Raw genomic sequence first — 27,116 nt, 5'->3', positions numbered from 1 at the left:
CGCTGAAGAGTGGTGTAAGGTGATGTTCAGGAGGCGGGGCCTCCTTTTATACGGAAGTGAGATGGGCGCGCATTCAGGGGCCGGCTACGTCTATAGAAATCTCAGCAGGTGAATGCTTGCATGATAAGGTAGTGCCCATAGAGTCCAGTAGAGGGCTCTGCCTGTGTTAACAAGGGTTACAATACGTAACCCGGCGATTTGTGTAAATATGAAACATTCAGTCTGATGCTCTACTTCCCTCTTGTGTCCAAAGATTCCATCACAGCGGAAACCGGGATCCAGGTGAATGCATGTCCCTGTTCACTGGAACTCGTTGGAGATGTTTGAACTGCCCTGAAGACAGTGAATAGTGCTGGATGGTGGGTTGTAGGGTTTTAAAGAACGATGAATGGGTACATTTCTGGGAGTATTGTGTCATCACAATCTGCTCACAATAAAAAAAAAGAAAAGCAGAATGGACGATCATGTGAGTGAATCAAATGGTGTGCAGACTTCATATCACCTTTGCTTTAGTTTTTTATTGAAGTCAGCAACTAAAAAACTCAGTTTGTTGTGTTTTCTTTTCATTTTCTTGTCTTTCTTAACAAAATAAACCAATGACAGTATTACAAATAATTAAAACTGATACATCATTCACAGGTATACTATCAAATATACATTTATACAGAAAATTCACAACATAGAAAAACAGAAGTCCATATGAGATCACAGTGGTAAGGACGGGGAAGAGAGGAGTCTAACAGACCCTGTGATGTTTGTGGGACCAAAAAGTGTCCAGAGAATATATTTGAAAGTCTTTTTTCACAGAGAAGAGAGGTTTTTGGGCCTCTCATGGTCAGGCAGACAGGAAGAGTGCAGTACAGGGGATAGGTACTTCATAAAGCTGAAATACTGGATTCTGAAAATTAACGATAACCTTCAGTCTGTAAAATACTGTGAAACTACTGTCTTCTTTCTCTTAATGTGCTGTAGTTCGGCATAATAAATTGTATAAATAGTGGCTCCACATACACAAGCCAACATTATGAACAACGTTTATTCCCTTTCTCTAGGGAAGTCAGATGAGAATATGGCTCTTAGTCCATCAAATAAAAAAAGCCATTGAACTCACTGATGGACATGTTTGATTGGTCTGTACACAGAAATATAAAAACATTAATTTCTCAAGGTGTTGGGGGACTACAGGATATTTTGACGATCAACAGCATGTCTCGCATTGTCACTGTGGGGTTGCCAGGTTGGGTATTGTTTTAGGGGCCATTAACAGTTTAAAATAAGTGAAATAGCCTGACCTACTGTATGACGTGTTGCATTCTGTTCCTAACACATAGGTATGCGGGGTAGATCCATCAGAACATACACCTCCTACTGAGTGGTCTTTTCTCATCACGCTTGTGGTCAAATTGTGTAAAATGTGAATCTTTCTAACTTTTTCTAAAGGAATAATGAAAATTAAACCTGTCGCCAGAACCAGGCACATGTCAGCTCTATGTCAGTACTGAGATCTGCACAGTGCAGCTCAAACAAGGGCCAGCATGTGGACGGAGCATAGCACACACAGGCACGCATGCACACACACGCACTAAACACTTACAAAAAAGGTTCTCTTAAAACTTTACATGGAGGTCATATTAAAGAGAGGCTGTTTCTGTGAATGACCCACACACACAGGTGAGACTCTAGACCCACTAAAAAAACAAATAGAAATCATATGAAGTGAAGGAACATTGTTATGAGTTGTATAATTACCAGGTTTAGTTTCCAAAGCTCTTCACAGAATAATCCAGTTGTTTTTCTGTGAACATTTGACACTTCGCATAATTGATTCCATATAACAATGTCAAAAACATTTTCTTTGACATCTTGATTGTTCAAAATTGAATATATTATTATCTTTTTAAATCATTACGTTTTGTAATGTTGTGAAGTGCACCCCATTTATGCACATGTCGATAGTAGACATTCATCCAGGCTGAAATGAGGGTCACACAATGGATCGCTTCTTCATATTCTCCAAAAAGAGATGCTTTGTGCTGATGGGTTTTTCTCATATTTTTCTTTCTGTCTTGTTTATTTTAAACACGTTAAATATTCCAGTTTGAATAGGGTCATCTGAAAACACTGTAATGTTCCTAAAGCATGCCTATGTACAGTATAGTGCAGTACAGTGTCTTTGTGCGTCTGTTAAACATGAAGGGCCATTGCATGACAAAACATTGCAGACCAGTTTGAAAAGACTGACTGAACAACATTTATTAAATATCAATGTCAGTGCTTTTCTTCATCTCACTGTGCACCAGTATGTAACAATCAAAGGAGGGAGATCAAAGAGGTCAACACACATTAAAATGAACAATTATACAAATTCAAACCTGCATGGAATTGTTTTGTTTATTTAGCAAATCTTGAAGAACAACTAACTCCTGGAAGGTGAAGGTGCATTCCCTCTAGATTTGAGTGAAGCATTGAATCTTAACATCAACTGTGTGCTGTGAGGGAATTACGGGTTTGGAGGTTCTATTGGAAGCTATCACAAAATCAAAATGTTGTACCTCATACAAATTGAGGACATTCTGACCATTTACGAAAAAGACCAGGTTCAGAGGGTTTTCAGGTTAGTACTTGTGTAAGGTACATCAAAAATGAGTGCTTTGTGCTTGCACAGTAGAAGAAAAAGGTTTTTCATGCTCAACGTCCTGATACCAAAAATAATCACTCAGACGTCACATGACCTAAGGTGAGAATAATTTTCTCTCTGCTGTGAAGTATAAATTATTGTCGTAACCGGCTACGGTTTATAAAAAGTGCCATTATCAAAAGTTGACTTTTTAAAAACCAACAAAATAGAGTTCTGAGAGGTACTGTCTCTGTGAAGTCTAAAAACAGGTTCCCTTAGGATGGTTTTAGAAAGCGTGTTGGTACAGCATCAGGATCTCACATGGCTGGATCCTTCTAACCATAAAGGGATTATGCACCTTTGGAGAATATGTACAGGACAGATGATCGGAGTGAAAGGGCCCATGCTTAATGGGGACAAGTGAGGACAGGACATGAATGTCCTACTGAACACCTGAGAGGATCAACACTCATTTGGAAGGAGATCAAAATGCCTTCTTCTTCCCAAATGTAAAAGGACAGCATGAGCTGTTTATTAAAATGCATAACACAGCCTCTTTTTGCAGCTCTAATATAATGATGGTATTATAAGTACTGCGACAAACCCTCCCCTCAGCGGCCGGGAGTCATATGGATTGTAATAGTGATGGGTACTGACAAACAACGTTGTTGTTTCAATTGAGGAAAATCGTGAAAAGGCCCATATCTGTAATCTAATTTAAAATACAAAATATTTCTCTTAATCACAAGATTATTGTAATTGTGAGATCAGTACATCAGAAATTCAGATATTGTGAGTGGTGGTATTCCAAGTGAAGAATGGGCTTTGTGATGATTGTGATGAAGCAAGTGATTCAGCTCAGATATCTGTCCTTAAGTTCGTCTGTCATCAGAAATAAGCTGACATTAACAGTATGAGCATTAGGTGGAATACAGCTCTCGTAATAACGGTAATATATGGTAATATATTATATCATACCGATGCATTTGTGTACAACCTGTGTATGTTTAAAAGCACAGCACAATGAGCTGGGAGATAACTTTGGAATGTGGAGATATTTCAATATTAACACTCAAACACTCAAAAAGAGATTGCACATCAGTGTTGGCGGGGTAACTGGACTGTGATAAATATCAGACAGCTGTTTGTTGGGGTCTACGCCAAAATATAGCAAAGTATTTTGATATGTACAAGATGATGACTGTGATTCTTCTCGAAATGCCTGAAAATAGGAAGCATAGTATCTGAAACTCCAAAACACACCTGCAGCACTGAGAAGACTTTGATTTGAGTGAACTGTTTCCTGACTCAGACTGTCCCTACTCACTGGACATGGGAAGGTCAATCAGAGGGAATGACAGACAGATTGGGTCTAATCAACATTTGCATATGGTCCATTTCAGGGGGCTCAGGTGTATTTCAAGGTTTAAAATGTTGGTTTGGTAAAATGATTATAACCCTATCAGCAAAGTGGCTTTTAAATATCACTGTTCATGACATTAATGGTAATTTTAGACGAGCAGCTCAAACTACATTGAGGGAACCATTTGTAAAGTCAAACAACAAAAGTTAAACATCATATCCAACTTCAGAGATTGCAATATGAGGTGACTTTTTAAAGAGCCCTTTTAAAGGGCATATCTCTTCACCTCATCCCAGATGTGGAGCAAATGAAAACGACACCCAACACAGCCCCTGCCTGAGCAGCAATGACACATGACAAGAACTGCCGACTTCTTAACTTTAACTTTGCACACAACCCAAGTTTAATTTTCCTATGGCCCGTTTCCACCACATGTTGCGGCTCTACTGGACTCATGAAGACTTGAGTAGTACCCCCCAGCAGAAGATCCCAGAGAGCTGAATGGATAAGGTGAAGGCCAAACTGCAGACCACTGATTGATCAGAGAGATCACTAGCGTGTCAATGGACATCCTGCACCAACCAGACGTTAGCCAACCTACTGTCAACAGGGATCGCTTTTTTTTCAATGAAGCCAAATGTAAAACAGGCTGGTAAAACTATGCCTTAAACTGCAACGTCCAATAGAGCAAGTGCAGACGTTCCTGGTGAATATGGAAGAAATTCAGTCCTGTTGAATCAGAGCTGTCAGGCAGTGTCAGCTGACCCTTCACTGAGGGCCGTATGCAGTGGAAACCTATATCGTGTGAGGGGGGGCGAGTCTAGTAGAGCTGCTGCATGCGCTGGAAATGCAGCTTCACCAGAGTGCAATAATCTGCCTTTGTGGTGCTGGATATTGTTTGGTCACTGCCATGAACCCATGTGTATTAGAACTATTGTTTGCTTTATTTATACATTTAGTATTTTTAGATATCTTATAATGTTTGGAAATAGAGAATTCGACTATTGATGGCAGAGTGTGTGGAGGTGAGGAAGTAGGCCAATCAACTGTGCGTATCTGTGGGTACAGTTATTATGAATGAAGTGCTGTTGTTATGTGCCATCTGAAGTTACTACTGCTAATGACAAGTATGTTTTTCCCCACAGATCCCAGAGCTGCTTCAGAAGCAGAGCGTCTGGTAGATGTGTTCACAGTGCCGCTGCAGACTGGACCAGAGGAGAGATGACGTTTCACATCAGATACAATAACTAGTGTGTGGGCGCATCCTTTCCTGTGAATGAATGTGCGTACACTGGTTGAACCATGTGTGCATTTTTGCATTCCAGTCAAAATCACTTTAAAACAGCCAGCCATTAAGATTACCAAAAATGTGTTTGATATGATGAAACTGTTACGGAGTATACCTTCAAATTAACATCTAGGGTCCCAGCACTGTGCCCAGGGGCCGCTCATAGAAAACGTGTAAGACCAGCGTTACTGTTTCAGAGCCAGCAGTCAGAGCTGCTCTCAGTAAGAGCCGTAAGAAATTCTGCATCAGAAAGAAATGGGTGCTGCCAGCTATGAGCACATACTGTAGGTTGAGTTTAGTTGTCACTGTTTTTCACTTTTGTTCATTTTAATTTCCAGCAGTGAGTCATGTAAGTGCAAGGCCAGTTTTGGAAACTGATTGCTCACTGATGGTTGAACTTGGTGTGTTATTACTAGAATAAACACAAGGAGTCCTGTGAAGCACACGGAGCATTTGAAGCGGGCTATGGGTATGGTCCTCCACAACACAAAGGCCTGCATGTTAGCTGAACATACAGCAGCTACAAGAACACTCCTAAACATCTGTGTGGTGCTGGTGGTGTGTGTTAGTGTGTGTGGGATAAAGTCACTGAAAGTGTCCTCGATGGTTGCAGGTAGGCTTCCTCTGCAACATCACACCTCCACTGAGGTGATCTGGTTCATCTGGGCCCTCATGGACTGGATGCTGTTGAGGATCTTCTTCTGGTGACCGACCAGTGTCACTCCCACTCTGAAGATGTCCCTGAAGATAAACCACGTGTCAGTATGTCACCACACTCACACTGTATACTGTAATTCAAGACTAAACTACTGAATACATTCCAATGTGTATCCCTTGTCATGCCACTCAGGATACCTACATGCTGCTCTAACCGAGGATAGGCAAATATGTAGACTTTACTTTATATTATATTTCATATTTGATTAGACATATTTTCTATTGCACACTAGGAGCATTAACAAACATTGCATTAGGTTTTGAAATAAGATGAAACCAACAATAATCAGGAGATTCAGTATGAGACTCATGATTATACTCATGTATGATCTCTCTTTGTGTGAGGGTTAGGGTTAGGGATGGGGTTTTAAGGAGTGTTGAACATACTCCATGGTCATTTGCGACACCAGTTCAAAGGTGGTGAAGCTTTCGTTGGCAAAGTTCTCCTTGTACAGGCCCATCTTTATGGCCTCCAGCCACTCATCCACTGTGCTGAAAGAGGAGAAGTCTGGAGTGGTGCGGTCCAGCAGAGGTAAGTGAACACTGCAGCACAGGAAGAAGTAAGATAACAAAATGAAAGCCTGTGACGAGGTCATTGAGCGGTCTAGGTCATTTACAGCGACCTTTCATTTCCATACCTTGATGACAGCGGTGTGGTGGCCTTCAGGCTGTTGGGGTTGCGGATCATCTTGTCTAGGGTGCTGACAATCTGGCTGAATTTGGGCCGGTTGTTGCGGTCTTTTTGCCAGCAATCTAACATCAGCTGATGCAGGGCATTAGGACAGTCCATTGGGGGGGGCAACCTGTAGTCCTGCTCTATGGCATTGATGACCTATAAGGATTGATATGACAATTCATTCAGAGTCTGAGAACATGACTTGAAGCTGAAAGAATCCAGAACAACACTCAACATTTAAGACACACAATCCCTACGTCTCTCTAAAGTAATGAATGACTGGCTGAAAGTAACCGAGATCCGGGACAGGGGTTTCATTTGATCTCAAATGAGTCTTGGCTTTAATTATCAAACTGTCCTTGCCATATTAAGACCACAAATGCAGTGCTTAAATAGTGGTTGATAATATGTGTTTGATGATGAAAAAACTGTTTTTTTATCTTTTATGTAATGATGAGGGTTATTAAATCTATATTAAGTTATGGTTCTGAATAAACACATCAATATTTAAATAAAAGTCAAACTATAAAGTACATCAGACAAATGAAGCTCAGTGCAAGTTCAATCAGGAAGACCAAGCTCTTCATTCATATTACATGTCATTTCAATACTCTCTCCTCCCTCATTAAGTGATCGGGGGCGTCACTCCCCAGCTAACCAATCACTCCTCTCTCCATTCTCACAAGCCTATCGTTGCACCCGCTAATCCCTTTAAATCCCTACCTTAATACTGATGGCATGGGACCACTCCTCATCATGAGGAATGAGTGCTATACAAGACGAGCAGGGGGCTAGTCAGTTAGCATGCTCATTGTTTTGCTATCTCTGCAACACATCACATAGACGACTTGGATCACCTCAACACGAAATGATTAAATTATACATTTACATTTTAGCCAGATCTTACACATTGCAACTAGGATTGAACTGATTGATAAACATTACATATCAGTTTAAATCCAATGAAGTTTTTAGTTTAATGACATTTATAATTTCTTTCATTAATTTCATGTTCTTTTTGGGATATTATCTTCAGTATTTTTTGGAAAATGTATTATATTACAAACAATAATTTAGACTATGAACTGTCAAACCGAGGCAGATCTGAAGAGGCAGCAGGGATACAGTTCATCAGCACTGCACACTACATTTTACAGTGTTGGATATTTGAGCTCTCATCATGTGACCATGTCAGCTAATTACGACCTCAAAACGATTTTAGTTATTATTATGGTCCCAATAAGAGTCAAATAGACAATGAGCAGAACAGCTATAGGGTGATGCTACCTTGTGAATGTACTGTGTGGTTCACGTTGTCAGGATATAGTCGCAGTGGTGGAGTCGTGACCTGACCCCCACCCCCCCCCCCCCCCAATCCTAAAATCAAACTAATGTGGCTGCTAACTGTTTGTCTCGCGCACTACACAAATAATTTAATTTTACTTTGATTGCCAAGTGATCGAATAATTTGAAGGAGCTATAATCACATAGAACCCTACACAGTGATTCAATAAGGGTCCATCACTATAATACACAGCTTTCTGTTGCAGTTCTGTGATAAGTACTAAAACATGAATGCTGGCTGTTCCACAGGGCTGTCCTTACATCCTGGTTGCTCATGTCCCAGTACGGCCTTTCTCCATATGACATCACCTCCCACATGACTATGCCATAGCTCCAGCAGTCACTGGAGGAGGTGAACTTCCTGTACTGAATGGCCTCTGGAGCCGTCCACCGGATGGGAATCTTCCCTCCCTGGGGAAAAAAATGGTTTATGTCATAATGATACAGAGAGAAGGGAGGCAAAGACAGCAACTTAAAGTGGACCTATCATGCTATATTTGAAATATATATTGTAGGGCCATACCTATACAAAACAGATCACCCATTGTAGCCATGCCTCATACTCCTCAAACCCCTCTTTTGAAGCCCTGTTATGGCGCGTTTCCACTGCAGGCCTCGCTCGGCCTCGCTCGGTTTGGTTAGGCCTTATTAGGCCTGGCTCACTTTAATGCTGCGCTTCCATTACAGTTTAGGAACTGGGGTAGTTACTATAGTAACGCAGTGTAGGCGGAGCCGTGACGTCATCTTCAATGAGCGCCCCAAAAAACAACACAGCCGTTAGCTCTTAGCACTCAGAGCTCACAGCTCTTCATATCTGTTCAGAAACTAAACAAAAGTTAAACAAGTACAAACCACAGACTGCCTGTGTCATGGCGAATACAGTCGCTGGTTTATTTATGTTTGTATAGGCTGTTGTTGTGAGTGTGGACGGTCGGAGCATATATAACGTTAGCTTAGCCAAGCTCCATTTAGAAAACACGTCTGTCTGCAGACTTGTCAAAGCATTAATTCATGGTTTTTACTAACCGGTATCAGTATGTTGTTACTTCGGCATCATTTTGAAACGTGTATTACAATTAAATCACGGTCAAATATGTTCATCTTGTTGTAGTTGTAGCCCCCTTGCCAGCGATTCTCTCTCTAGTTTAGCATACTCAGCCCGACTCAGCCTGGTTGTTCCTGGCCCTAGAACCACGATTTAGTCGGGCCAGAAAAAAGGTGAAAAAGTAGCCCCGGGCCAAAACTAGGCCAAGTGGAAACGCAACCAAAAACGGGCCCCGCACGGCTCGGCACGCTTAAAGCGAGCTACCCGCTGCAGTGGAAACGCGCCATTAGAGAAACTCAGATTTTGGGTCCTTAGCTTGAAAAAAATAAATAAGAGGAGGCAGACCAAATGCCTGATCAGAATTCTACCGGAGATCAAGTTAAATTCGGTTGTGATAAAACGCCATCCTGTTTAAACCACGTCAAAGATTATTTCTGAAACAGTATGGAGCTCAAATGCTTTTTCTCTTGCAGGTTTATCACAAGGTGAGTTCCTTTTTGTATTTCCTGCTTTTTAAACCCATGTGCTCTTCAGTACAGGTTAGCTCTGAGTGTTAGCGAGGCTTGCTAACGTAAACAAAGACGTCCAAAACACGTCAGGCATTGTTTCTGATAGCAACTTTCTGTGGGTCCGCCGCCGATTTGACGTCAGTTCGGATGGAAATCTGTATCCGCTCGTTGTACACCTGTTTTAAAAATATTTGGGTACGGAGGAAAAGAGAGAGGGTTTTATTTTCTGACGCTGTGTGAGTTCCCTGACGCACCGGGGACACATATTTATGTATAAAAGACATCACAAAGTGCATTTTCCATGATAGGTCCCCTTTAAAGCAATGGTTAAAATTGATTAAATATAATGAATAACTTTGATTCCTTTATTTAATATTATCTAATCCAATCAAGTAATTTTCATTTTCCTATGGATAGAACATTTTTGTAATAATAGAGGTATATAAATATATTTGAAATGTACAGACCAATAACAGTTAACCAATCAGTGAAAATGTATTTAAAACACAATGTCCAATATAGAAACCGGATCAACATTGAAGAGGCACATCTCCCAGTGGCTTTTAGCAGCTTTGTAAATAGCCTGAAGAGAAAAAAATGTACCTGGAACATGAAGTGTCATCTTGGGATGTAATCTAATGGTAACATAGTACACATACTGAAGTCTCACCAGAGCACTGGTATAGGTGGGGTCTGAAGTATCGTCCTCGAGGAATCGTGACAGTCCGAAGTCGGACACTTTGCACACCAGGTTGCTGTTGACCAGGATGTTCCTCGCTGCCAGATCTCGATGGACGTAGTTCATGTCACACAGGTACTTAATCCCTGCTGCTATGCCACGCAGCATTCCCACCAGCTGGATCACCGTGAACTGCCCATCGTTTTGCTGTCAGAAAGAAACATCAAGTTAATGTTTTTTTTTTCTTTTTGGCTGAACCCAAGGTGTGCTGGATAATAGGACTGTACATTTGAATTAATATAAATCCATGTCTTGGCTGGCTTTGTGTATACATTTACGCTCCAACCCGCCTCCCTCCCCCACATCTACAGGTGAAAATTACTTAAGCGACACATTCATTGCAAGAAGTGTAGCAAAAGTCAAGACCGCAGATTCATCAATTAATACTGCCACAGAGCAGATTCGTCAAGTTGTAATGACTGATTTGAGAGGTTGTAATAACCAAGTTGCAGTTGTAATGGAAAATATATTTTAAAAAAAAAAATAATTCTGCAAGTGAACATTTCATCACTAAGTTCATTTTTTTCCTACAAGCTACAAAACTTCTGTGACTTCAAATTTGGTTCACAGTTACGTAGATATTTTATACAAGTGTACATTTGGTTCACAGTTACGTGGATATTTTTATACAAGTGTAAATGTATGCACACAAGCTCAGATTTTTTTTTCTGCAAGTGCTCACATCAGGTTTTACACGCTCGCACATTTTGCATCATATCTACCTTCATACCATATGACTGGACTTTGTCCTGAACAGTGGCGGTTCTACAGGGTGGCACGGGGTGGCAGCTGCCACCTCAGAAGACAGCTTTGTTTTGAAAAAAAAGTTGTGGCTCATCGGACATTTATGAGAGAAAATCTCTAATGTCCGAGTGCAAGTGAATGCAGCACAAGACGCGAGCCTTGTAACCCCTCCCCTGGCCCTGGAACGAGCGTGGAAATATCATTGGAGGCGATTTCATTTGAACGGGGGACAGCGCAAAACGAGAAGCATTTCGGATCCAAGTAGACGGAAGGAATTAAGTATTTGCGGTCAGTGGCGGCGCCAGGGTATGGCTGGGGTAGGCTACAGCCATACCAAGAAATGGCTTAGCCCCACCATGAAAAATGATGTTAAGGTAAGCAAAATAAAGTCCGCCAACTCATAGAGTAAATTGCACAGACAGCAGTTAGTAAGATTGATTTCAGTAGCCACTTGTCTGGAAATACCGAAGACTAGAAACGGTTTTGAAAACTTTTGTCACGTAGTGATCGTCTTCTCAATAGAACATCTTTGATAATGTCTTCTGGCCAATCAGAATCACGATAACGGCGTGGTGTTGTTGCAGGAAGTCCCGATACATCGATACAACATTACGTGTTGATAGAAATCAACACGTAATGAAATAAGACCCCACGGTTTGATGATTGATAGGTGTGTGGGCTGTCTTTCATCTTGACACACAGAACAATGGGGGCTATCCACAATGTAAAGTATTTCACACAGCCTCTCCTCTTGTCTCTGTGAGGAGCAGCAGGTTCAGCTTTCAGAACAAAGTAACAAAAAACTAAAATACCATTCATTTTTTTAAATATGTCGTGTAGTAATAGATTTATTTATTTTTCTTCTCAAGAGAGTACCAGAATGTGTATTTTATGTTAGTATTTCAAAAAATGTCCTGGGGGAGAATCCCCCCAGACCCCCCTGCAGGGGTTGGGTTTTCAGCATGTCAACTCTTTCACATGTGGGGAAATTGCAGGATTGGCTCCAGGTCGCCCTTTTTATTTACTACAAGACAAATGTGCCTTTTTATTTCATACAGTTCAATTTGGATTAAGACAGGGAAATAATCTAAACCTCACGCGTGGCGTTTCACTGTCAAGGGGAGCGTGTATGTAATTACATTGCAAATACTGACTTGAGCCCCACCACTGTATGGGTTAGCCCTACTATAGGTTACCCAACACAAATACTCTGGCGCCGCCACTGTTTGCGGTCTACAATGACAGAGAAGAGCCTGTCAAGTTTGGCTGTACTCAGCATTGAATCAAAACGCACCATAGCTTTAAATCTTAATAAGTTTGTGAGGCGTTTTGCTGAACAAGATGGTAATCACCACATTCAGCTGTTATAGGCATGCCAACTTGATGCTCTGCTCACGGATGAGTCGATGAGAATAATAAACTGTTAAGATGATGACCTTACGTGTGTATAATATTTTTCTTCTTTGTGGGGTTCTGCCCCCAAAAAACTGTTTTAAGTCCTGAGAAAGTCAAATAAGACGGTGTATAAAACTTCACGGTCCAGCCAAAATAAAGTAACCACTTTGATTTAACTAGGCCAGTAGGTAAGGACTTTCCACTGGATAATAGCTGTTTATGTTTATGTTTTAGCTGAATACACGTTTTTTAACCCTAACTGATGCAGTTAGTCACTTCTTTAATGTTTGTTCTTTCTGATGTAAAGTCAAGGTTGTAACTGTTTGCAATGAAGTCGTGGGGCGCTGAACTGTTCCTTTGATTCTTTTGATATATGATAGTAATTACTTGTCTTTCAAATTTGAAGGAGGGTGAGCAAGCATCTTGAGGAACATTCATCATTAACTCCTCCAACAAATATAGTTTATTTAATAATAACACTGAATATGTGAATCATAACAGTGATTGACAGCTGATAGGAATAATATGATTGTTAATATTATCATATTCATACAGACAAACATCGATGAGACAGTTAATGAATGTACTTATTGCAGCAGTCTGCATTGATTTGGTACCCCTGCTGGTCTAAGAGTGAGACAAACTCATTCAGTTATTGTTCAGTTAAAATTCATTAAATGATGTCTGCCACCTTATATTTATATGTAAGGCTTTACTGATGTGCCACAATAATGTCACAAAATGTTATTGAGTTAAAATATCAATATTGTGGCTTTCCAAGTTAACATTGATTGATATGACTGCGATTAAATCAGCATATACTTCTGCCAGGGGATGCCACCCCTGAAATTGTCCTGCCACCCCATGAATATTTTTCTAGATCCGCCCCTGTTCCTGAACTAAGCACTGAACCTTTTCACTAGTCAGCGGAGGTGGAAGAAGTACTCAAATCTTGTTCTCAAGAAAAAGTGGAAATAATAAGGTGTCTGAATATTCTGTAAAAAGTAACATTTGTACATTCAAATATTACTCAAGTAAAAGTAGAAAAGTATCAGCATCAAAATATACTTAAAGTACCAAAAGTAAAAGCACTGATTATGATGATTGGCCCATTTCAGAATGGTATATATTTTAGTTTTTTTAGATTATTATTATTGAGATATTGACGTGTTTTTAAAGCTTGTAAAGGTGAAGTTAATTTTAACTAATTGTAAATGTAATCCAAGTGCATCTAAAGTTTAGCTGTTGATCATATTGTTTATCATTAATCTATATCTGCAAAGTAACTAAAGGTACTACATACATATTCTTAAAGGAGTAAAGTACAATGTAGCATACAATGGAAATATGCAAGTAAAGTACATTTACCTCAGAATGTTAGTTAGGTACAGTATTTTGGTGAATGTACACCAATGCTTATCATTGTGTCGTTTTTACCCTGAGGAAGGAGTCGAGGGATCCGTTCTCCATGAACTCAGTGACGATCATCACAGGGGTGCTTTTGGTAACCACCCCCTCCAGATGGATGATGTTGGGGTGGTCGAACTGGCCCATGATGGAGGCCTCGCTCAGAAAGTCCCGCCTCTGGCGCTCAGTGTAGCCTGCCTTCAGCGCCTTGATGGCTACCAGGATCTCTCTCTTCCCAGGCTGTCGGAGGTTCCCACTGCACACCTCCCCAAACTCACCTGAGAGGAAGTCAGAGGAATGGCAAGTATATTTTAAATAGCAGAGGTAAACTCATCACGCTGAATTCAAAATGGTCTTTAGTTACACTTGTCTTTAAAAGCCGTAATGAAAATCAAAGTAAATGAATTATAAATAACTATCATTTTCTATGACATCATTTTCATAGCAATGGTACATAAACTGTGTTTTTATCTTGTTGGACATTAATATGGTATGTTTCAGGGAGGAAAGCCATGATGTCAGGTCAGGACCCTCAGAGCCCTGAAGAGTTCCAATACATTCTGTAAAATGTTAAAAAACTGTTCAGTCCTCAGCTGCTTCTCTGACTTCATTTCTTTTTTCATGAACTGTTTCTATTTACCTGCACCAATAACTTGTTCAATCTTGACACAGGACATGTCAATCTCCTTGGCAAACTCCCTGACTGCTTCATTAGGGTCTTCATATGTGAAGGGGTCGATGTAGATTTTCATTCCAGGTGACACTTCAACAGAGAGATAGAAGAGAGACAGCAACGGCTATACACATACAAAACGGAAGCATCACAGCACAGAGTAAAACGATCCTGGAATTTTGATGTGCTCTTCCAAACCCAAACCAGCCACAAAGAACATCCTATTTGATAACAACGCAGTCAAAGATGCTACTTACTGTGACCACTGGTGTAATGTTGTTGGAGTTTGTCTGTGTACTCTGATTCTGGTCTTTCCGTACTTCTCCTGCTGTAGACAAAAACATAGAGGCTTGCATTTCAAGAAATCCATCTCCATGAACTATGCCACTGATTACCAGAGATGGGGTCGTTACTAAAAAAAAGTAATATATTACATATTACTTAAAAAAAAAGTAATATATTACACTACTTCGTTACTCTCTACATACTTTACTCGTTACTTTACTCGCAGGGCCGGCCCGCCCCTCCCTACAGGCAGATCACGCAGACTGCGGCGCACCTACAGTGTAAGCGCGCCACAGTTTTGCCTCTGCGAGACTCCACTTGCACCCCCCAATTACTATTGCATTAAGGAAGACATAACACAAGTCTTTCTTTTGATATGCTCTAAAATAGGCTACCAGCCTACCACAACAAGCTAACAGTCTGTGAAACGTAAAGACACTAATTAATGAAACCAGTTCAAGACGCATTATTCTTATCATTCTTTATGAGCGCATAACGGTAAGGTATCTAATTACTTATTTATTTAGTATTCCATAACTTAGTAACAGAGATGGTCAAACTAAAGTGGTAGAGACATGGCAGAATTCCTACAATGAAGCGGGACATTGAACTGTTCACCCGTGAGAGGGCGATCAACAAAAGAGAGCGAGCGGCCCCGTTGAGGGAGTTTACAGATGAGAAGACTCAGCCATGTTTATGCAGCACTGCACGTGGAGATGTGGTCTCGCAAGTCGCGCAGATTACATAGGCCTACATGTATATAAACCATAGACTGTAAACCTGCGGCTGAAACCCCTCTTGTCTGTCAGTGAGTGTGATTATTTTATAAAAGTAACGAAGTAACGCGTGCCGGGGCAATGTTAGTAACTAGTGTGATTACTAATTATAAAAGTAACGCGTTACACTACTCCGTTACCGGCAAAAGTACTATTATTACAGTAACGCGTTACACACCCAACTCTGCTAATTACACTAAGAAGTGTGATAGGGAGGAATCTCTGATCTGTTTTGACCTCGATCTGAATGTCACTATGGTATTAAGAGAATGATCCTTCTGTCAGGCCTTTCAAAACGGCTATGGCTTATCCTCTTTGTCTTTCTTGCTTCAGAGACCAGTTGCAGGTAGGATACAGATATACTGTTCTTCACATGTCCCTGTTAATTTAGCTGGGAGAGAACAATGCTACATGGTAGTGTTAACCATTGCATTAGCCAGAAGCTAATTTATTAGCATGCCTGTTTGGCTCCAAAGGGTTTCTAATTTCCGGCTATTCACAGATGACACAACGTGAAATATTCTGATGTTTGTTTTCTGTGTTTTTTATATAGCATGATTGTTCTCCACAAGAAAAATGGGGCCCGTTTCCACATAGCGCCTTTCTCTGACAGAAAGTGAAAGCATACTAAAAAAACGCTCCCAGCGCTCTTTTACTATTTCTATGACATAGATAAGTCAACAACGTAGGACTAGCGCCGCTGTATGACGACCTAGCATGGATTTTATCATCTGTTTGTGCTACTATAATTATTTTGACTATAAGCCGCAACCAGAAGATTCTTGCTCTCACACTTTGTATGAATGAGCTTGTCACTGCTCAGGCTGAGAGACGAGGATGATACAAGTCACACACCGGCAGTGGCGGCTCCAGAGTATTTGTGTTGGGTAATCTATGGTAGGGCTAACCCATACAGTGGTGGGGCTCAAGTCAGTATTTGCAATGTAATTACATACACGCTCCCCTTGACAGTGAAACGCCACGCGTGAGGTTTAGATTATTTCCCTGTCTCAATCCAAATTGAGCTGTATGAAATAAAAAGGCACATTTGTCTTGTAGTAAATAAAAAGGGCGACCTGGAGCCAATCCTGCAATTTCTCCACAGGTGAAAGAGTTGACATGCTGAAAACCCAACCCCTGTAGGGGGGTCTGGGGGGATTCTCCCCCCGGAGATTTTTTGAAATACTAACATAAAATACACATTCTGGTACTCTCTTGAGAAGAACAATAAATACATCTATTACTACACGACATATTTAAAAAAATGAATGCCATTTTAGTTTTTTGTTACTTTGTTCTGAAAGTTGAACCTGCTGCTCCTCACAGAGAGAAGCGGGAAGAGGCTGTGAATTACTTTACATTTTGGATAAGGGTGGATAGCTCCCATTGTTCTGTGTGTCAAAATGAAAGACAGCCCACACACCTACCAATCATCAAACCGTGGGGTGAAAATGACTAACTGCTGTCTGTGCAATTTACTCCGCGCGAGTTGGCGGACTTTATTTTGCTTACTTTAACATCATTTTTCATGGTGGGGCTAAGCCATTTATTGGTATGGCTGTAGCCTACCCCAGCCATACCCTGGCGCCGCCACTGCACACCGCCAGAAACATCCGGTGTCCACCCGGCCAATCTGCTCCAACTAACAGGCTTTTAGGTCTTTATTGTTTCTGTCTGACTAACCCAGCCAAAACCAAGCTTTTCATGCGATGTCTACATGGCTGTTGTCAGAAAACACACCTTGCCTGGTATAATAGCTTTGATTAATGCGTTTCACCGCGGGTGAAATACAGCGTTAATACGAGGGCGCGCGGCCCACCGTAAGAGTGGCCGCGCTGCGTTCAGGGACCTCCGCAGAAGAACGGTGGGTTACGTGTTGTAACCTAGTTCTAGTGTGATGTGTGTGTGAAAAATGCATTCGGTAAAAACGATTGCATTTATCCCAGAGTAAGAGTCATCTCTCTCCACAATGCCACATATCAAAGAGATCGGGCCGCGGTGCGTTTAAGGACGTCAGTAAAAAATCGGCCCTTTCTGTGTCAGCCCCCGATGAACCAATCTTCCTGTTATGGAAGGTTTGGCGGCGGAGTAGGCCACCAGAGAGTACTACAGCTTCTTAGCTGCGGCTCCACAGCTGCTGGCATGTCCCCTGAACATAGTTTTATGGGGAATGGAAGCCCTGTGTACTGACAGAGTGGATGGACGGGGCACTGAGACTGGGTTACTCACTCCAGTTTTGCAGCGTCCCTCCTCCATTCAGGGGCATAGAGTACCGCAGTGACGCATCCTAAAACCCGGAAGTAAGTTAGCATTTTTACCACGTCCGGTTCCTTCGACAAAAAGCAATGCAATTTCTCCATAGGATTTTGGAAAATAGGTCCAAAAAAGGTCTGTGTTTGACACAAATTAAAGAGACAGATCACGTTTTCTTCTACAACATTAAATACATCAGTAGTGACCCCACTGGTGATTTTTGAAGAGTTTACGTGTCTGAAAAACGATGGTTGTTAACAAGTGGCTGAATAGGACTACAGAAGTTGTCCAGGCCGTTTTACGTCATTACACCGAACACGTAAAACACTCCCGCTAAGTTTGTTTGCCCTGTTCTGCTTGAAAGCAAGTCCTCCTGCAAAGTGTTCAAACAAACACTTCAACTTGTACCATTTACAATCTGTATGTTTGAATATGGATCTTAAATTGGGGTGACGTTGAAGCAGCGACCCTGCTGTAGTTCCTTTATAGCATAACGTTAGCATTTGGCTTCTTGCGACTAGATTTATGCTTCAAAATTATAAAAGTAGGGTAGACATGTGGATATTATCCGGCTGAACAAAACGTGATCCGTCTCTTAAATGTGTCTCAACCACAGACCTTATTTCGAGCTATTTTCCAAAATCCTATGGAGAAATTGCATTGCGTTTTTGACGAAGGAACCGGAAGGAGTTCACATCCGGGTTTTAGGATGCGTCACTGTGGTTCTCTATAAGGTGGTGTGTGTGTGAAAAATGCATTCAGTAAAAACGATTGCATTCATCCCAGAGTAGAGTCATCTCTCTCCACAATTCCACATTTTCCCATAATGTCTCGTTGAGATCGGCAAGATCCGTTTCATACGATGTTAATTGGGCACCCATTATGAGACACAATTCCCCACTCGCCGCCCCAGTTGTAACTCCAGTATAGGAGGCAGTGATGTGTCCGTCGCGAACGTGAACTTTTTAAGTGAACGACGGGAGCCGGCTCTCGCCCGCGAACGAGCCGTTTTTTTTTATTTTTTTGCAGAGGGATCTAGATCGGCATGAAGGCACATTATGCAATGTGCAATGTGCACATTATCCCGCTTATTACACATGGCCACATTCTCAACAAAGTAACGACATGACTCCCAATATTAATTGAAATGCTTTTATGGATCTAGAAAATGATTTTATTGATTTAAAAAATAATTTTATGTATTGATTTAAATTGACATACATCCAGGGGCGGACTGGGGGGAAAAAGTGGCCCGGGGATTAATTGCCAGACAGGCCCACTTAATGAGCGGCATGTATCGGCCGGCCGGCGACGAAAGTATGTTACTTAACAAAAAATCCTATGCATTTAATGTTATTTTGGACCATTATTCATATAGTAATCACATTACCTGAGCCCTTGAGTTGCCTAGAGCAAAATAGTTACGGCATATATTTTGTGATTTTAATGTTAACAGATCATTGATGCAATAACATTTGGACCCAATTTGCCTGACTTGACGCATGGAATAAAACATGGGCGTAGAAAGCATCTTCAATGTGGGTGAGACAATTTAACGGGGTGTGGGCAGGTGGTGGACCTCACCTCCTCTAGGGGGGTCCGGGGGCAAGCTCCCCCGGGTAGATTTTTTTAAATGTTGAAGTTAAATGCATCAATCTGGTGCACTTTGAGAGCAAAATTAGGGACTAAATCTATGGCAGTCAGTAAGGGCTTGGACTGTGAGCCATAGGGTCGCCGGTTCAAGTCCCCGACCAGACAATGTGGAGTGTGGACTTCTACTTGGAGAGGTCCCAGTTCACCTCCTGCCCTGCCGTGGTGCCCTTGAGCAAGGCACCGGACATCCCCCTTCCCCCCTCACTCCCATTGCTCCCCGGGCGCTGTACAATAGCTGCCCACTGCTCCTAGTACTAGACTCCTGGTACTAGAACCTTCAACTGTGTGTGCTGTGTGCTCTGCATGTGTGACCATTAAAGAGGGTTTCATCCCTCCCAATTCTTCTTCTTCTTCTTCTTCTTCTTCTTCTTCTTCTTCTTCTTCTTCTCTTTCTTCTTCTTCTTCTTCTTCTTCTCTCTTCTTCTCTCTTCTTCTTCTTCTTCTTCTCTCTTCTCTCTTCTTCTTCTTCTTCTTCTTCTCTCTTCTTCTTCTTTCTTCTTCTTCTTCTTCTCTCTCTCTTCTTCTTCACACCCATATAAAACAGAACTGTAAACAGATTTACTTTTTCTTTCAACATTTATTTGAACAGCAAGTGGAGGCAAAAGTGACTGCACCCAAAACAATAAACCTGCTAGCTAACTAGCCTAAACTCAGTAACATAATGTGTTCTTCTCCACAGCTGCGTAACCTCTGAGTCAGACATCACTTCCCCCTTTTCTATCCGACAGGTACAGCCGTACAGCCACTCCCCCTGAACCCCGTTTCCCTGCCAACCCCCGGCGTGGTCAGCTGCAGCTCACAGAATCAGCCCCCTGCAAAAACAGCGCTGGAAAGAGCAAATAGAGCGAAATGAGGCATGGCTAAAATGCAGGATCTTTTTGGTATTTTGAAAAAAAAACTATATTTATATAGGTCGATACAGTAGCCCCTTTTTTTTAAAATAGTTTGTATAGGTGTTGCTATCTGTTTTGTGTAGCATGGTTCTACAAGAAAGTCAATGCATTCATTGGGTGGTATCAGAGAGTTCCACGGGTCTGTAAATGCAATGAAATCAATTGGCCACAGCAAATCATTTATATTAAACATGTAATTTTTACTTTTGAATACTTCAGTACAAAGGATGTATTGAATAATTTAAGTGATATGTGTACACATATACATCATTAGTCAAAACAGGGCTACATTTGATTTAATTAAAAGGTATAATATGTGGTAAACTGAAGAGCCGTTTGGGAGCCGAAAGAGCCGGTTCTTCTTGGTGAGCCGAGCCAAATGATCCGGCTCACCAAGAACAGCCGGAATTCCCATCACTAATAGGAGGCAGCCAGTGGGCTGGTTAACCGCAGGGAGTGCTGTCAAAGCGCCGTGCGGGTACAGGGACATTATGGCCGGTGGGTTGTTGTCAGAAAACACACCTTGCCTTGTGTAATAGCTCCAATTGATACATTTCACCGTCTGTGTGAAGACGGCATTATGACGGGGCGCGCAAATCGATCATCCCGAGGGGAGATAGGTTTCCTCTCGGCAGAGATTCAGGCCCTGTTGCAAAAACAGGCAGTGTCTGTTGTGCGCTCTCAAGACAGAGAGGAGGGGCACTATTCCCTGTAATTCCTGGTTCCCAAGAAGACAGGAGAAATCAGGCCCATTCTGGATCTTCGCAGCCTGAATCTCCACATTGCATGCAGAAAATTCCATATGTTAACTATAAAACAGTTACTGGGACTGGTGCAGCCAGGCGATTGGTTCACAACCATCGACCTGAAGGACGCTTACTTTCATGTTGAGATTGCTCCGAAACACAGAAAGTATTTGCGTTTTGCCTTCCAGGGTATAGCCTATGAGTACAACAGACTGCCGTTCGACGACTCCCTATCCCCACGCACGTTCAGTAAATGTGTTGCCACAGCGCTCCAGCCGCTGTGCGCCCGTGGCATGAGAGTTTTCTTTTATCTGGACGACCTCATAGTCATGGCCAGGTCCAGGGAACAGGCAATGTTTTTGCACAGCACAATTAATCCTACACCTAACCAAGTTGGGCTTTGCGATCAATTGGAAGAAGAGCACCCCCATACCTCACCAACAGACGAGGATATTTAGGAGTGGTGCTCGATGCAGGCGCGCTGCGCGCCACCCTGTCAGAGAGCAGACGTGCGTCCCTGCTTCGGGCAGTTTGCAGGCTGCGACAGGGGGCAACAGTGACAGCTTTAACTGGCATGCAGATTCGGGGTCTCATGGCGGCTGCTCACGTTGTGGTCCAACCGCCTGCAGAGGTTGCATCCCAAGAGGCACAAACGACGTCTGGTGACCACCCCCCCCCCTATATGCTGCAGGTCTCCCTTGAAAAAGAGATCTATGATCTCAATGGGACCAATCTCGTTAAATAAAGGTTTGAAATGAAATGAAATGAAAGTGGTTCTGGGGGTCCCCCGGGTGACCTCCTACATCACAGTGTTCACGGAGAACAGGGTGGAGAGGGACCTGCCTGAAGAGGGCTATAGGTGGGCGCTGGTCTCTAACGGCCCCTACACACGGCGGCGTGCGTTGCCGCTTCAACGCTTCTGCCCATTCACTTTGAATGGGGTGACGTCACGATTCGCCGAACTGCATTGTGGGAGCAAAGCATAGCTTTTCTCGCGGTGCTCGCTGCAAAAATAGAGCAATATTCTACTTTTTACGCCTCGATGGAGGCGTCAGCCAATCAAATCCCGTTTATGCAAATCTGCCAGTACAAGCGCTAGCCAATCAAACAGCGTGTATGCTGGGAGGGCCAGACCGCAGTTTATTTCCTCATATGCCAAAAAATGGAGGAGAAAATAATCGTAGCGGTAGGGAATCACCCGGTGCTTTATGATCAGTCTCTGTTCACCTACCGGGATACAAACCGGAGGAGCCAGGCATGGAGGCAGGTGGCAGAGACAGTGGGTGAAACTGGTAGGTTTTTGCCTGTTTGGGGATTTTATATCCAGTGTACTTCGTTTGAATGGACAGCTAGCAGGCATAGACAGTATTTAGCCAGCATGGAATGTTGCGTAAAATAGCACCATAGGCATTAATGTCATAAATGTTCATCATATAAAGTGTGACATGTAAAACCTTTTATGCAATTGACAGGAGAGATTCATGTGATTGGTTGTTGGTCGCGTTGCTCGCGTAAACTCCCCAAGCTCAAGACACGCCCACCGCCAAGCGGCAACACACGGCGGCGTGCGTTGACGTTTGCCGGCGGGCGTGTCTGAAGCTAGACCAACAACCAATCACCTGGATACACAAGCAGCGGTTTGATTGGCTAGAGCTTGTACTGGCATATGATTAGATTGGCTGACGCTTCCGTCGAAGCTTCAAAAGTAGAACATTGCTCTACTTTTGAAGCGAGCAACGCGCTACGCTTTGTTCCCATAATGCAGTTCGGCGAAGCGTGACGTCACCCCATTCAAAGTGAATGGGCAGAAGCGTTGAAGCGTCAAGGCACACCGCCGTGTGTAGGGGCCATAACAGAAACACGGCACAGCAACCCCCTAGAGCTACAGGCAAAAGCATTGAAGCGTCAACGCACACCGCCGTGTGTAGGGGCCATAACAGAAACACGGCACAGCAACCCTCTAGAGCTACGGGCAGAAGCATTGAAGCGTCAACGCACACCGCCGTGTGTAGGGGCCATAACAGAAACACGGCACAGCAACCCCCTAGAGCTACGGGCAGAAGCGTTGAAGCGTCAACGCACACCGCCGTGTGTAGGGGCCATAACAGAAACACGGCACAGCAACCCCCTAGAGCAGGGTATTCAACTAAAATGCAACGAGGTCCAGTTAGAGAAAATGTCCCCATGCAAAGGTCCGGAACATCAACATGTCTAACTTGCTTCATGAATTAGTGTGATATATATTGAAGTGACCTGTAGCTTTATCAATGTCTGCATGTAATCAAAAACTGACTGCCAATCAAATAAAGAAAGTACAATTCATAAACAACAATCTCTATTGTCAATTAACATTGAACTATACAGATATACAGTAAGTACTGTGGATATGTGTAATGTTCCTCTCTGGCTGCATTTAAAAATAAAATACATAAAATAGCTAATTTTAGATAAATAAAATAAAGTGTAGCAGCAGCTTGAGTTTCCCTTTTTATTTGTTAACCGTTTCACATCATGACTTAACAGTTTCAACCGATTATAGAACAATATCAGACCTAACCTCCTCTAGGGGGGTCCGGGGGCATGCCCCCCCCCGGGAAGATTTTTTTTTAAATATTGAAGTTAAAAGCATCAATCTGGTACACTTTGAGAGCAACATTAAGAGATCTATGGATACATCTCTCAACACCCATATGAAACAGAACTGTGAGCATATTTTTCTTTTTGGATATTTTACAAATCACTCCCCTTTTAAACTCTATTCTTGTTATTTTTAACAACTTTTTTGTTACTGTCATATAGTATTTTATACCTGTGAGCCTCAGGAGAGAGCTCTCTTCCACCTGGTTGTAGAAAAGCTCTTTAAATTGGTTAGCATAGCTAGCTAACCAGATGCTAATAACAACAGATCGCCACTGTGCTTACAACTAAAGACACAGCCACGCAAACACTGCGGCATGTGTACGGCTCCTTATGGGTACTGCAATATTTGAAGGGCTGGAGCGGCGTTCCGGTGCTCTCTGTCAGCACTCCTTTCAGACGAGACATATACCACGTGAAGACATGTTACACTCGTGTTGTGTTCAAGGAACCTGTCCTTGGCCAGGAAAAACAGGTACTCGCTTGTTTAATTATTTTTGCGGTCTAGATTTCTTCTTCTTTTTTGAAGTGAGAAGTTGTCCGTCAGTCGGACTGACAGACGGACTCCCCTCCCCCCACCCCCAAAACGAAAACTCTTCGGTTCTCCACGAATTACACAAGTCACCCAAATCAGCGTTAAAAAAGCGGGAGGCGCCGAAAAATCCCCTATGAATGTATTGATTGTAGCTCCGGGTCCGTATAGGCCGGCGTCTGGGTCCGGACCGCGGTCCGCCTGTTGCCGACCCCTGCCCTAGAGCTACGGGCAGAAGCGTTGAAGCGTCAACGCACACCGCCGTGTGGGGGCCATAACAGAAACACGGCACAGGTGACATCCGGTTTCGCTATGAGTGGTCGCATTTTCGAGAGCTCCCGCTTTGGAGGTTATTCCTCACGATTTTTTACATATTTCATCCTCCTGACAATATGGATTATGGACTCCTACCTCAACTCATCAATGAGGCAACATCACTTAGAGAAGGAGAGTAATGAAAGCGGGGATAAAATGAACCACAATGACTTTTACCTTCTCAACGGCTGGGAAAGGAAACACCTCGCTTTTGGAAGTGCAAGCATTCATGCATTATTAACTGCAAACCCGACGCGAAAGTACTTACCCCCGTCAGGCAAACTAGACCGAAGAAGTATGATCGTCTTGGTCTTATTGTTAGCGGGAGACATCCATCTGAATCCGGGCCCGGTGCAGACAAGAAGCCAGCCCTGCAGGCTCGAGGAGCTAGCATCACAACTAGCATCACAACTAGCATCTCTTCCGCTGCAGCAACAACTACGCGACGACAACAGAGACCGTGGAGACAGCGGAGACCGAGGAATTAACGGAGACTTCGTCATTCCCCCGGGGACGCCTCGGCAGACAGACACGCATGAGGCAGTGACGAGAGGAAGAGAACCGAGATCCGAGGGAACAAATATCCGCCATGTTGTTAGCCACCCTGCTAGCATATCAACGGCTAAAGCTACAACGGAGCCTCCCTCCCCCCACCACCCCACCTCTCCAAACACCACGGCAGGCCGCAAGCCGGTTGCTGTAACGGACAAAGACAAATATCTGCAAGCTGACGACATTGTGCATTTAAGCAACAAAAATGGACTACATATTTTTCATCTGAACACTAACAGCCTGAGACACAAACTGGCTGAACTCAGGCAACTATTCATGAACGGTAAGGCAAGCATATTATGCTTTTCTGAGACCAAATTGGACAAATCCATTACAGATTCAGAGATTCAAATTGAAGATTATCTTGTAGTGAGAAGGGACAGGAACGTGAATGGAGGTGGTGTCTGCATGTACATACATAAAGACACCAATTTCAAAAACCGTACTGACCTGCATCATGAAAATATTGAATCTGTGTGGGTTGAAATTCTTTTTGACAATGCTAAATCTGTAATAGTCGGGACAATCTATAGACCACCGGAACAGAGTGACTTTTATGATACATTAGATGGGTGTTTGGCTGATGTGGGGGATGTAGAGACAATTATTATTGGAGACTGGAACACGGATATGCAACGTAAAGACACGTCCGTCTTCAAGTCCTTCAGTAGGATTTGTGATCTGCACGGCTTCAGCCAGCTAATCACCCAACCCACCCGGGTATGTGAAACAACACAAACTACCATTGATCTCATTCTGACCTCTGACAAGTCCAGGATCTCCAGTAAAGGGGTTATAGCATGCGGTTTAAGTGATCATTATATGATATTCTGTACCCGCAAAAAGCTAAAACAAAGGGCCGGCTGTCACAAAACAGTCATATCTAGAGACCTCAAAAACTAGTCTAGCGAGGCCTTTAACCTAGAACTGGAGAGCCTGGACTGGTCAGATGAGCTCAGTGGTACACAAGTTGAAGAAACATGGCTTGGTTTCAAAAACAAATTCTCTGCAATACTCAATGATTTGGCCCCCCTAAGAACAACCAGGGTAAAAAATCGCGCTGAGCCGTGGATGCACTCCGGCATACTGACCGCCATGAAAACCAGAGACAAAAAATGCTCTGAGTTTCATAAAAGTCAGTCAATGCTTTCCAAAAGCACGAGCAGTGAACTCCAGGCCCACGTGACTGAACTAAAAATTGAAAGAAACAGACTAAGAAATGACGTAAGCTCCATGATCAAAACTGCCAAAAAGAATTTCATCAATGTCAAAACTGAGGAAAACAAAAATAAACCCTGTGAACTTTGGAAATTACTCAATAACCAGCTTGGCTGCAGTAAAAAACTCAAAACGAGATGTTCTAACTTAAACATAAAGACAGATAACAGGCTCATCACAGACAAACTGGATGTGGCCAAGTACTTGAACATTTTTTTCACAAACATAGCCACAACTCTTGTAAATAAATTACCCTCCCACTGAGGGCTTTTTGGAGTAGATCACATCATGACCTACTACAAAAACCTAGGGGTACGCAAAGATGATTTCAGTCTAGCAAGGGTAACAACAGCAGAGGTACTCATTAAACTGAGCGCCCTCCAACCTAACAAGGCCACTGGCCACGACAATATCCCCTCCAAATTCCTCAGAGACACAGCAACCGCCATCTCACCAGTCATAGCTCACATAATTAACCTCTCCATAAAACAGGGAAAAGTACCCAAAGACTTCAAAATTGCAAGAGTAACCCCCTTGCACAAAAAGGGCAGCAAATTGGACCCAGGCAACTACCGCCCTGTTTCTATACTTACCTCCATCTCGAAAGTCATGGAAAAAATAGTATATGAACAGGTCGAAAAGTACCTCGCGGAAAAGAAACTAATCTATGAATTTCAATCTGGCTTTAGAACATCCCACTCCACTGACACATGCCTTCTTTATTTGAGCGACCACATCA

The 27,116-nt window shown here is 42.7% G+C and overlaps 1 protein-coding gene across 7 annotated transcripts in view; it reads right to left on the bottom strand.

Annotated features, from left to right (window-relative positions):
- Nucleotides 1–498: 498 nt before the first annotated feature.
- LOC117559255 (ephrin type-B receptor 2-like) overlaps nucleotides 499–27,116 on the bottom strand; it is a 112,126-nt gene continuing 85,508 nt past the window's right edge. For 2 of the 7 annotated variants that reach the window (XM_034235930.1, XM_034235932.1), the window contains exons 9-16: nucleotides 14,775–14,845; nucleotides 14,485–14,610; nucleotides 13,875–14,122; nucleotides 10,230–10,445; nucleotides 8,267–8,416; nucleotides 6,624–6,817; nucleotides 6,373–6,528; nucleotides 499–6,009 (exon numbers count right to left, since the gene is read on the bottom strand). In XM_034235930.1, coding sequence (XP_034091821.1) covers nucleotides 5,901–6,009; nucleotides 6,373–6,528; nucleotides 6,624–6,817; nucleotides 8,267–8,416; nucleotides 10,230–10,445; nucleotides 13,875–14,122; nucleotides 14,485–14,610; nucleotides 14,775–14,845 — 1,270 coding nt within the window. In that variant the 3' untranslated portion in view covers nucleotides 499–5,900. Of the gene's footprint in view, nucleotides 6,010–6,372; nucleotides 6,529–6,623; nucleotides 6,818–8,266; nucleotides 8,417–10,218; nucleotides 10,446–13,874; nucleotides 14,123–14,482; nucleotides 14,846–27,116 lie in introns of those variants that run through there. The other 5 variants (XM_034235931.1, XR_004570949.1, XR_004570951.1 and 2 more) reach the window with 5 other exon arrangements.

The sequence above is a fragment of the Gymnodraco acuticeps genome, unplaced genomic scaffold, assembly GCF_902827175.1.
Source record: "Gymnodraco acuticeps unplaced genomic scaffold, fGymAcu1.1, whole genome shotgun sequence".
In the NCBI taxonomy this organism is placed as follows: Eukaryota; Metazoa; Chordata; class Actinopteri; order Perciformes; family Bathydraconidae; genus Gymnodraco; species Gymnodraco acuticeps.
Note: the sequence above shows the minus strand (reverse complement) of the source record. Positions and strands in the feature narration are given on the sequence as shown.